Genomic DNA, 12,285 nt, shown 5'->3' on the forward strand with positions numbered 1-12,285 from the left:
TTAAGGAACTAAACTTCTGAGAGCCCTGCTGGGTCCACCTGCTGATCACTGCTCTGGGTATTAATAAACACTTTTGCTCCCTTCCTGTTTGAGTCCATCCTTGTGGGGGTAGGTGGCCTCAGGGAGACTTCTTTCTCACAAATACTAAGTTTTCAGACCCACTACCCCTAATGCGTGCCTCACCTTTGGGGAACGGGTTTTAATTTCTCCAGATGCTTGCTGCCACCATGCTGAGGCAGAGCCCCATCCTCTCACGGCTTCCCCTCTCTCCTGCCCATGCTTCCCCAGAAGGAGCCTGTTGGGGGCGAGGACCAACCTCTGCTGGAGGAGGCTGAAGCCAGCGGCCAGCACAGAACCCACTGTGGTTGCTCAGTGAGGCGGAGCTGAGCAGAGCAGAGCTTTTCCTCTGGGCACAACCACGCCAGGATGTGTGTTTTTTATGCATCACGTACTGCATTTACGAGGCTCACTGTGATCCCTGAGCTAGAATCTTCCACTTGTGAAGTCTTCGTCCTATCAGACTGTGAGCCCGCACGTGCAGGCCTTACCTCTGTGCTGCTGGGCTCTACACCCCAGCGCCCAGTGCCTGGTGAGGCAGCCCCTGCCTGCTACCCGTGTCACTGTCCCTCTCCTAAAGCCACCAGTTCTTTCGTGGAGGACTGCCATCAGGGCCTCGTCTAACCCAACCCCCCCCCCCCTCGCCCCACTGCCAGACTGTGAACGTATGGATGTAAGGATTCCATTTCTTTTCTTTTTTTTTATTTGTTAGAGATTTATTTATTTGAAAGGCAGAGAGAGAGAGAGAGAGAAAGAGAGAGAAAACACTTCCATTCACTGGTTCACTCCACAAATGGCAGCAAGCACTGGGGCTAGGCCAAGCTGACACCTGGCACCTGGACCCACCTGGGTCTCCCACATGGGTGGCAGGGGCCCAAGCACTTGGGATGTGGTCCACTGCCTTCCCAGGCGTGGTAGTTGGGAGCTGGATCGGAAGTGGAGCAGCCTAGGTTCAAACAGGAGCTCCAATATGGGATGCCAGAGTTGCCCTGGTGGCTTAACCCCCCGTATTCAGTGTCTAACTCGCCTGAACTTTTGGGGGACACATCCCAGCCATGGCAATGCATCCACCTCACTGTGCAACCAACCGATCCCTGAACATTTCCAATTGGTGTAAAACTGAAACTATGAGTATTGACCAAGTCCCCATTTCTGCTTCTCCCCAGCCTCTGACTACCACTCGGGTACTTTCTGTTTCTACAAACTTGGCTTCTCCAGACAGCCCCTGTCCGAAGGGTCGTACAGTATTTCTCCCTCTGCGACTGCCTTATTTCACTTGGCACAATGTCCTTGGAGTCCATCCCTGTGCCAGCACGTGTTAGAATTTCCTTCCTTTTTGAGGCCAAATACTATTCCACTGGGCCTAGAGGCCACATTTTCCTTGTCCATTTATCCAAAGGGAGGCACCAGCTGCTGTCACCTCTTGGCTACGGTGCATAATCTGCTATGGACATGACGTCCAAATACGGCGAGTGATCTTCAGGTTACCGTGAGCGTGGTTCGTCAAAGGCCAGTAGTGGACGCAGGAAGGCCGGAGTGGACCTGCTGGCTCTCAGGTTCACGCTTATGGTCAAGGCCCACCTGGCTTCAGAAGTCCTCCTGTCTTTCCTGCGCCCGCCACGTTCTCTTAGTCGGGAACACCAGCCGTCTCTGCGGGTTTCTCTCCCTGTCGGGGCCGTGAGGGTCGCCGGGGCGACTCCAGCCCTGAGCGACCGCAGCGGCTTCCGGAGAGCAGGGGCGATGGAGCTTGCGGCCCAAGGGGCTTTTGGGGGAAAAGCGTGTTTGACTTTCTATTCCCGGCAGCGCGAGGCCAAACGTCTACGCTTTTGAAGACGGATGAAAGCGTTTCTGTGCACGACGCTAGAATCTGTGAGGCCTTTTCTTTCTTCCTCTTTGAAAAACAGGAGCCCACAGCAAAACCCGGATGACTTGGCCCGGGAAAGGAATGCAAGGCGAGGGGCAAGGGCTCACCGCGGCGGGGCCCGGGGACCCGCAACCGGCGCGGAGACGGACGGCGGCGCCCGCGGGACCCCAGCGCTGGAAGGGGACGCCGAGGGTCCGAGGGTCGCGGCCTCGGATCGGCGTCTCGGGCCCCGCGCTGGACAGGGTCAGGACAGGAGTTTGGAGAGAAGCGGAGCCCAGCCAGGAGGCGCCCACCGCGTCGCTGGCCGCCGCGCCCCAGACATTCCGCTCCCGCCGCTGGAATGCGCGGCCCGGGCTCCCCGGGCGCCGCGGGCGGGCAGGGGCGGGGCGCCGGGGCGGGGCCCCCGGCCGCGGGACCTTTAAATTGGCCGCCTCTGCACGCGCCCCAGGCCTGCGCCTGCCCCTGCCCCAAGCTGAGCCCATCATGCGGCTCCCGCGCCTCCTCCTGGTGCTACGGCCGCTGCCGCTGCTGCTGCTGCTGCTGCTGCTGCTGCCGTCCCCCACCACCCCGGGCCCCCTGGCCCACCCGGTCTCCCGGCGGCTGGGGACCCGCGGCCCCGGGGGCAGCCCTGCACCCGCGGCGTCCACTCGTGCGCCCTACTCCGCAGGTACGGTCGGGCGTGGCGGGAGACGGCCCCAACCCGGGGGCAGCGCGCGGGGCGTCCGGCAGGGCAGGGGTGGGCATGGTCTGGGTCCGGCCAGGGGCGTGGGGGAGTCGCGCGGCTCTCAAGTTTCGCTGCATGAGGGCCTCCATCTCCTGCGCGAGGATCCTGCGGGGACCGGAGAAGAGTGGGGGGATCCTCTGGTCGGGCTAGAATCCAGGCCAGCTCCAGCGTCCGACCCCGGAGATCCGTCTCCCTGCCCCATGCCAGTCCCCGTCTCTTAGTTCAGCTGAACCAACCCTTCCTGAGATGCCCTTTTTAGCCCTCCTGGACTCCAGCACCCTGGGATCCTGTGGGGTCCTCCCCGTGCCCTCCGGTGCTCCAGTGGATTCGGCCAGGAAGGTGGGCATGGGTGTGAGGAGAGGCCAGGAGAGAACCCCGAGGAGCCCCCGGGTGCCGCCGACCTGCCCTGTAACAGTCCTGGTCTCAGCCCGGTCCGCCTCACCCTAACCAGATCCTCTGCCTGAGCCTAGGCTCTCTGAGATCCCCAGGGCCCCAAGACGCTTTGGGGTGTTTGGCGAACATGGCTTTGCTTTTGGGTCAGTGGGTTTCCCAGGCAGAGCAAAGCTCCCGGCGTCGCACACCAGGCAGCTCAGCCACTACCTCCATGCCGTGCCCTGGGAAACTGGGGCTATCACAGCGAAGGCACCTGCCAAGCAGGGTCAGAGCCCAGAGTGAAGCTCCGGGCCCCCAACCCCCAGGCAAGGGCTCTTGCTGGCTCCTACTGTGCTTTGCGTGATTTTACTTTTCTTAGCAAAGGCCAAGGGCAGTCTTGCTCAAGAGAGGCTGCACGCAACCAGTTGCTGGGGGTCCAGGGTTGACTGGCAGGTCTGTCCCTCCTGCACCTTCTGGCCAGATTGGAAGGAGCTCTAGGGACCATGGACTGCATCAGCCATGGATTGGAAGGAGCTCTAGGGACCGTGGACTGCATCAGCCGTGGATTAGAAGGAGCTCTAGGGGCTGGTGGGCGGCATCAGCCATGGATTAGAAGGAGCTCTAGGGACCGTGGACTGCATCAATCCCAGTGATTGAGGGGGCAGCTTTCAAATGCTGAAACCATTGCAGCTGAGGCAGGAGGTGCTGGGCTCAGAAGGGTTAAATGTGGCTAGTGTGGCCAGGATGGGGATGACTGTCCTGGAAGCTGACCTTCCCTTAGTCCTGACCCACCACCCTGGGAGATGGAGGAGAGATTCTGCACGGTGGCCTTGCCCTTCCATTACCCGAAATGCAGACCTGACCTTGGATGCTGGTCCCTTGGTGAGCACCACAGTCGACTCCTTTCCAGAGCCTGTCTTTCTGGTACCCAGAAGCCGCTGAGCTTTGCCACGGCCCTTTGTGTCCAGCAGGACTATGGGAGACTGGTGCTAGTGTGAGTGTGGAAACCTTTTGTGGAAAACTTTCTTTGTTCTTGAGGATCAAACTGCTGCTGTTTAGTAAATGGGAGTGGGATTATAAGCAACTCATGGGGCCGGCCTTGTGGCACAGCAGGTTAAGCTACCCGCGACACTGGCATCCCATGTCAGAGCACCAGCTGAGTCCTGGCTGCTCGCTTCTGACCCAGCTCCCTGCTATGGCCTGGGAAAGCAGCAGAAGATGGCCCAAGTCCTTGGGTCCGTGTTTTCCCTGTGGGAGACCCGGATGGAGTTCCTGGCTCCTGGCTCCTGGCTTCAGCCTGCCTTGGCCCAGGCTGTTGAGTTCCTTTGGGGAGTGAAGCAGTGGATCGAAAATCTCTTTCTCCCTCCAACCCACCGGGTCATTCTGCCTTTCAAATAAATAACTTTTTTTTTTGAATCTGTAATCTTTGTTGAGGGGTACCAATCAGGAAGGCACCAGATGTTCTCAGAATCCCTGCCACCCTGGTGAAGTGTCCTGGGTTTTCTGTTGCTTCCAGAACCAATTACCATGACTCTCGTGGCTTAAAACATCACAATGCAGAGTTCTGGGGGCGGACGCCAACTCTGGGCTCACTGGGGTGAAGTCAAGGCGTCAGCGGGCTCTGCTCCTGTCTGGGAGCTGCGGGAAGAATGTTCCCTGCTTTTCCAGCACGGAGAGTCCTGCCGCATTCCTAGGCTCCTGGCTGCCTCCACCCTCAAAGCAGCAACTGCAGGTTGAGTCCTTGTCGCATGGCATCAGCCCTCCTCTGCCTCCCTCTTCCACTTTAAGGGGCCTTGCAGGGGGCCCGCCCATGCCATCCATCTCCTTCCCATGGAGGTTTTCACCGCATCACACCTGCAAGGTCTCTTGCCCTGCAAGCTAACCCATGGGCACCTTTGCCGGGGGCATTTCTGCCCTCTGCACCTCCTGTTTGTAGCCCTCTGAAGACAGGATTCAGGTGCAGAGCCAAGTGCAGAAGGAAGAACTACATCCATGTTTAATTAGAAGAACACAACCGTGATATTCATAAGGTCACCATCTGGGTGTTAGTGCCGCGTTGTCAGTTCTAGGGTTTGTATCTTTTTATTTTCCTTTTGCCCCAATCTTGTAAAATATCCAGACCCATCTCCAGGAAGGATTTCCCCGCACAGCTCTTCCTTGCTCCTGACTCCTGGGAATCTCTAAGGATGCAGTGAAATTCTGAGGTTGTTTAAAGAAAGATTTAAAATTCCCTTGCACTTAACCAAATGTATGACATAGGACATATTGCAGGGTGGTGCGTCAAAATCAACACGAGGTCCATGAGTTCATGTGGATTTTTGTGGTGGGAAATGTTGCCTCACAGAGATGCAGCACTGATGCAGTGCACAGCCCAGGTTGGGAGCCAGGAGGCCTGGATCCCGACCGTGCCCGGCTACTCTGTGGTCCTCACCTGACCCCAAAGCTCATCTGTGTGAAGTGGGCACGGGAGTCTCTGTACCCCAAGCACCACAGGGCTGTGTGTGGGTACTCTGTGATCCCCAAAATGTGACCCGAAGCGAGGTATTATTTCCTAATGCCTCCAGACGGTGGGATAGATCCAAGAGGGTAATTTTCAGCTTTTTTAGACAATGATACAGAGATGAAAATGCGTGCTCCAGATAAGGCATTTTATTCTATGAACTGCCTAGCCTAGGGACTTATCTTTATTTATTTATTTTTTTACAGGCAGAGTGGACAGTGAGAGAGAGAGACAGAGAGAAAGGTCTTCCTTCCGTTGGTTCACCCCCTAAATGGCTGCTATGGCCGGCGCTGTGCTGATCCAAAGCCAGGAGCCAGGTTCTTCCTCCTGGTCTCCCATGTAGGTGCAGGGCCCAAGGAACTGGGCCATCCTCTACTGCACTGCTGGGCCACAGCAGAGAGCTGGACTGGAAGAGGAGCAACCGGGACTGTACTGGTGCCCCAACTGTGACTAGAACCCGGGGTGCCAGCGCCGCAGGCAGAGGATCAGCCTAGTGAGCCGCGGCGCCGGCTGGGATTTATCTTGAGTCAAAACTTTACTCTCTGTGTAAACTGCCCTCTTGGAGTTGCATCAGCTTCCAGCCCCTTCTTAGGGAAGAGCCCTGTTTGACGCTTCATGCCCAAGGGTCTCATTTGCATTCAGGGCTGCACGTGTGTGCATATGCGTGGGCATGTGTGCGCCTGTGCTGTGCATGTGTGTATGTATGTTGAGCAAGAAGGGGGCATGTCTTGCAAAAGTACCTGGTTTGTTTCTTATCTTGTCTTCATGGAGGACTTACCAGCTGAGTTAAGGAAAACAGCAAAGAATAGATGACAGGGCCGGCTCTGTGGCATAGTGGGTAAAGCCGCAGCCTACAGTGCCAGCATTCCTTATGGGTACCAGTTCAAGTCCCGGCTGCTCCACTTCCGATCTGCTATGGCCTGGGAAAGCAGTGGAAGATGGCCCAAGTCCTTGGGCCGCTGCACTCATGTGAGAGACCTGGAAAAAGCTCCTGGCTCCTGGCTTCAGATTGGCACAGCTCTGGCCATTGCAGCCAATTGGGGAGTGAACCAATGGATGGAAAATTCTCTCTCTCTCTCTCTCTCTCTCTCTCTCTCTCTCTCTGTACAACCCTGCCTTTGAAATAAATAAATAAACCTTTAAACAAAAATAAAGACAGGGAAGCCACCCATAGCACGTAGAGTGTCTTCCTCAATCTCTGCCTTTGGATGCCTGAACAGGGCTGGTGTGGTGAGGCTGACCATTGTAGACCCTGCTCAGGGACGCCTGGTCTCATCTCCTCAGATAGCCGAGGTGCCCGAGAGATGTCTGGGATCCATTCACTCCCAGGAGTCACGAGGGACCTTGGAGCAAGCCCTAAGTGTTTAAGTGAGATTTCAGGGCTCAGCCAGCTTATAGGTGAGGGATCCGGGAGACCCCACAGCTCTTTGTGCACTGTTGCTAGGGGATGCTGAGTGTCTTGGTGCTTTCAACACCCAGATGGGGGAGGGTAGTGGGGAGGGCAGCAGGGGTTGGGGGCTGCGTCCAGCCTGGCCTCCTGGCGTTCTGTGGGAGTGGGGACTGGCCCGTTGGTCTTATCCCTGCCTGGTCTTTTCTGCTCCCATGCCCTTCTTGGCAGGTGTTTGCAAGAGCAGGCCGCTGGACTTGGTCTTTATCATCGACAGTTCTCGGAGTGTACGGCCTCTGGAGTTCACCAAGGTGAAAACCTTTGTCTCCCGGATCATCGACACGCTGGACATCGGGGCGGCCGGCACGCGGGTGGCCGTGGTGAACTACGCGAGCACCGTGAAGATAGAGTTCCAGCTCCAGACCTACTCGGACAAGCAGTCCCTGAAGCAGGCCGTGGCGCGGATCACACCCTTGTCTACAGGCACCATGTCGGGGCTGGCCATCCAGACAGCCATGGAGGAGGTCTTCACGGTGGAGGCGGGAGCCCGGGGGCCTGCTTCCAACATCCCTAAGGTGGCCATCATCGTGACAGACGGGCGGCCCCAGGACCAGGTGAATGAGGTGGCGGCTCGGGCCCGGGCATCCGGCATTGAGCTCTATGCTGTGGGTGTGGACCGGGCAGACAAGGAGTCCCTCCAGATGATGGCCAGCGATCCCCTGGACGAGCACGTGTTGTACGTGGAGACTTACGGGGTCATCGAGAAACTGTCCTCCAGGTTCCAGGAAACCTTCTGTGGTAAGTCAGTAGGTCTTTCTAGGATGTTATAGGCAAGCATTAGGTAACCAGAGAAAGAGAGATTTATTCATTTTTTTTCCTTTGGTAGAAATGTTATGGGAAAATTAAATATATGCAATAGTTTTTGGGCGACTTTCCCCTATTTAAACACAGCTATGTTGGTGTGGGAATATAAGAGCTGCATTATATGGAACTTGGTTTGCTCATAAAGTCTCCATGTTTGCATTACAAGTGGGAAGGTCTGGAAATGTCCAGGATAAATAATCCTGCTGTTGCCTGATGGGATCAGAAAAAATAAAACAAAAATCAAGACGCCTCTCTCCAGATATTTTCTTTCACTTTACCATCTCCAGGTGGAACAGAACCCCACTTGTTCTCCTTCCAGAGGTGGGGGTGATGGCTGTGCACGGCAGACAGCGGCTTGTGGTCCAGCATAACCATGGGTGTGGACCTGTGCAGATGGTGGCTGGTTTTCCAATTGGCTCTTTCTCTGGTTATTTCTCTGTGGAAGCACGGGATCTGAGACTGAGAAGACTGGGGGTCTCAGCTCACTTGTGAGACAGCAGGGAACAGATTTTGAAAAAAAATCATTGTTACTCTCCATTAATTTCTTTTTTTTTCTTTTTTTCTTCTTCTTTTTTTTTTTTTTTTTTTTTTTTTGACAGGCAGAATGGACAGTGAGAGAGAGAGACAGAGAGAAAGGTCTTCCTTTGCCGTTGGTTCACCCTCCAATGGCCGCCACGGCCGGCGCACCTCGCTGACCCGAAGGCAGGAGCCAGGTACTTATCCTGGTCTCCCATGGGGTGCAGGGCCCAAGTACTTGGGCCATCCTCCACTGCACTCCCTGGCCACAGCAGAGAGCTGGCCTGGAAGAGGGGCAACCGGGACAGAATCCGGTGCCCCTACCGGGACTAGAACCTGGTGTGCCGGTGCCGCAAGGTGGAGGATTAGCCTAGTGCCGGCCACTCTCCATTAATTTCTTTCTTCCTTTAGCCCGGAGTTTGAATATGAATGTTGCTAATTTCATGGGAATTTTTGAGCATGAATTAGCCAAATCCATGATATGAATTCATTCAAGGATGGGGTTTATTTTCAGTCACTGTCAGAATTATGATTTGTGGGAGTCATGCTTTATTTTTTGTCATTTGGTGATAACTTTTTGAAGCCCTCTATGAAATTATCCAAGGAGGTGTGGACCAATGTCTAGTTCAGGTGAATTTTCACACGTAGATACCTTTTTGCCCACATTGTGTGTTCAGCATGCGTTGATCACTGATGATACAAAGATAAAAGTGGTCCCCACCATTCAGTGACATCTGGCGCCGGGAGGGAGACAAACCAGAAGTGAGCCAGTTGGGACAGCTGTGCATGGCAAGCAGAGTCTGCATGGAGATTACTGTGAAGCCCAGCGACAGTGCTGCGTCAGGAAATGGGAGATGAAGTCCTGGCCTGAGGCGAAGCCTGGCCTCGTCTCAGCCAGACCTGGCCGGGATGCCCTTGTGTTTCCTGCCCAGCACGCTGGGCCCTCACAAGCTGTCACTGGCTTTGGTGGCATCTACTTGGCATTCATGAGCTTCCAAAAGAAAGTGGCTTTCTTTCTCCCAGGAAAGCCCCCAGGCTTGCTTGTGGGGAGAGCTTAGGGATGCTGGTCTGCGGCAGAGGGCAGAGGCGGGTCTCAACGCCAGCACGGGGGGTGGGCGAGAAATCATAAAGCAGCGAGCAGCGAGTCCGTAAAAGAGATCCTTGTTCTGGGGGAAAGATGCCTTCCCTATGGAAAGAGACTAAGGGGCAGCTTGTTGTAGTCCACAGGCTGGGGAGATCACGCCGTGAAAAGGCCCTTCTTGGGAAAATATTGGCTTTGTCCTGTGGCCAAGGGCAATGAGGCTGGGTTACCTGCCTGGGGAGCGCCAGCCTCCTCCAACAGGCCTCCTTGGTTTCTCAGAAATGACTAAATTCATTGATTCATCTTTCAAAACAAGTCACTAGGAGAAACCCCAATGAGATGTAAATGGGTCCAGGACCCAAACGATGTAAGCTTAGCTAACAGAATCTCATTTATTTTGTCCTTCCTTGTTTTCAAACAACCTGTTTGTATTTAACGCGGGAGTTCATTCTTACAGATACCAGAGCCTTGAGGCTGAAGACATAAGACATGTGGCCTCTGCCACCCGTGTTGCGTGTTCTGAAGGCGGCTCCCCGATGGCCTTCCACCATTTGCTTGTTCCCACATGTGTCACCTGGCAGGTGTGAATGAGTGGCAGGCCCAGTGGCACGCCCGTGCACGCATGCTGTTTAGATGCAAAGTGCAGAACCCAGGAACCGGGTTGTAGTTGCAATGGGGCGACTACCTCATGGCACTGCAGGCAGACACACTTCCAGGTCAGATGGCCAGGAAGCAGATGCCTTTTGCATGGGCAGGTGGACGAAGCTGAATATCACATCCACCTGCCTGATCCGCGGGTCCACAGTCAGAGTTCCCTTCTGCTCTGAGGAAGTCCGCAGCAAAATCTGTCCTTTCTGAAGTGAGCACCCTTTCTGCTTTGAGACTGACACTCTAAGAGGCCCGAGGTAGAAGACACATAGTCGAGTCTTGGTGTGAATGTAGGGAATTGGAAAGGCACCTGAAGAACGATGCCTTTGGGATGGGGACAAAGGTTCTGCAATGTTTCTTGTGCGTTGACACCATCACTCCCTCCCTTTGCACAGCTGTGGACCCGTGTGTGCTTGGCACGCACCAGTGCCAGCACGTGTGCATCAGTGATGGGGACGGCAGGCACCACTGCGAGTGTAGCCAAGGATACACCTTGAACGCCGACAAGAGAACGTGTTCAGGTGAGGCCTGCTGGGGCGCCAGGGCTTGCTAGAAGTTATCTGGGGGGCCATATGCTCCAGGGTGTGGATTGGCCTCACACTTCAACTCCCTGGCCCTTTTCTGCCTCATTGCCTTTGGCTGGTGTTCTTTTGATGATCAAACATTTTCCTTGAAAGGGAACACAGGGATAAGATTGAGATAAAACATAAGCCAGCTATTACAGTACTTAATACTAGTGTCAAAGGAAAGAGTTAGAAGGGGCAAAGGCTGGTAAGGATGAGCTCCTTTGGGAATTTGGAGTTTTTCCTGGATTTCATGTAATTAAGTACAAGCTATGGCTTCCTCTGTAGGGTCGTAGATGCTCATGGAATGTGGAAGGAAATTTTGAGAAGTCCCTCACTAATCTGGCACATGGAGCCAGTGAAGGATGGGGAGTCAGTTCATTTGTTGTAGTCCACAGGCTGGGGAGATCACGCCGTGAAAAGGCCCTTCTTGGGAAAATATTGGCTTTGTCCTGTGGCCAAGGGCAATGAGGCTGGGTTACCTGCCTGGGGAGCGCCAGCCTCCTCCAACAGGCCTCCTTGGTTTCTCAGAAATGACTAAATTCATTGATTCATCTTTCAAAACAAGTCACCAGGAGAAACCCTAACGAGATGTAAATGGGTCCAGGACCCAAACGATGTAAGCTTAGCGAACAGAATCTCATTTATTTTGTCCTTCCTTGTTTTCAAACAACCTGTTTGTATTCAACGCGGGAGTTCATTCTTACAGATACCAGAGCCTTGAGGCTGAAGACATAAGACATGTGGCCTTTGCCACCCGTGTTGCGTGTTCTGAAGGCGGCTCCCCGATGGCCTTCCACCATTTGCTTGTTCCCACATGTGTCACCTGGCAGGTGTGAATGAGTGGCAGGCCCAGTGGCACGCCCGTGCACGGATGCTGTTTAGATGCAAAGTGCAGAACCCAGGAACCGGGTTGTAGTTGCAATGGGGCGACTACCTCATGGCACTGCAGGCAGACACACTTCCAGGTCAGATGGCCGGGAAGCAGATGCCTTTTGCATGGGCAGGTGGATGAAGCTGAATATCACATCCACCTGCCTGATCCGCGGGTCCACAGTCAGAGTTCCCTTCTGCTCTGAGGAAGTCCACAGCAAAATCTGTCCTTTCTGAAGTGAGCACCCTTTCTGCTTTGAGACTGACGCTCTAAGAGGCCCGAGGTAGAAGACACATAGTCGAGTCTCAGTGTGAATGTGGGGAATTGGAAAGGCACCAGAAGAGTGATGCCTTTGGGATGGGGACAAAGGTTCTGCAATGTTTCTTGCGCGTTGACACCATCGCTCCCTCCCTTTGCGCAGCTGTGGACCCGTGTGTGCTTGGCACGCACCAGTGCCAGCACGTGTGCATCAGTGATGGGGACGGCAGGCACCACTGCGAGTGTAGCCAAGGATACACCTTGAACGCCGACAAGAGAACGTGTTCAGGTGAGGCCTGCTGGGGCGCCAGGGCTTGCTAGAAGTTATCTGGGGGGCCATATGCTCCAGGGTGTGGATTGGCCTCACGCTTCAACTCCCTGGCCCTTTTCTGCCTCATTGCCTTTGGCTGGTGTTCTTTTGATGATCAAACATTTTCCTTGAAAGGGAACACAGGGATAAGATTGAGATAAAACATAAGCCAGCTATTACAGTACTTAATACTAGTGTCAAAGGAAAGAGTTAGAAGGGGCAAAGGCTGGTAAGGATGAGCTCCTTTGGGAATTTGGAGTTTTTCCT

At 54.7% G+C, this 12,285-nt stretch overlaps 1 protein-coding gene across 3 annotated transcripts in view; it reads left to right on the forward strand.

Annotated features, from left to right (window-relative positions):
* Nucleotides 1-751: 751 nt before the first annotated feature.
* MATN3 (matrilin 3) overlaps nucleotides 752-12,285 on the forward strand; it is a 32,242-nt gene continuing 20,708 nt past the window's right edge. Inside the window, exons 1-4 of one of the 3 annotated variants that reach the window (XR_007917241.2) lie at nucleotides 752-2,588; nucleotides 7,136-7,702; nucleotides 10,409-10,534; nucleotides 11,872-11,997. Coding sequence is in view for 2 of the 3 variants with exons in the window: in XM_051840502.2 (XP_051696462.2) it covers nucleotides 1,982-2,588; nucleotides 7,136-7,702; nucleotides 10,409-10,534; nucleotides 11,872-11,997 (1,426 nt within the window). In the remaining variant the exon portion in view is untranslated. The remainder of the gene's footprint in view (nucleotides 2,589-7,135; nucleotides 7,703-10,408; nucleotides 10,535-11,871; nucleotides 11,998-12,285) is intronic. The other 2 variants (XM_051840502.2, XM_070069440.1) reach the window with 2 other exon arrangements.

Source organism: Oryctolagus cuniculus, chromosome 2 (assembly GCF_964237555.1).
Source record: "Oryctolagus cuniculus chromosome 2, mOryCun1.1, whole genome shotgun sequence".
Classification (NCBI taxonomy): domain Eukaryota; kingdom Metazoa; phylum Chordata; class Mammalia; order Lagomorpha; family Leporidae; genus Oryctolagus; species Oryctolagus cuniculus.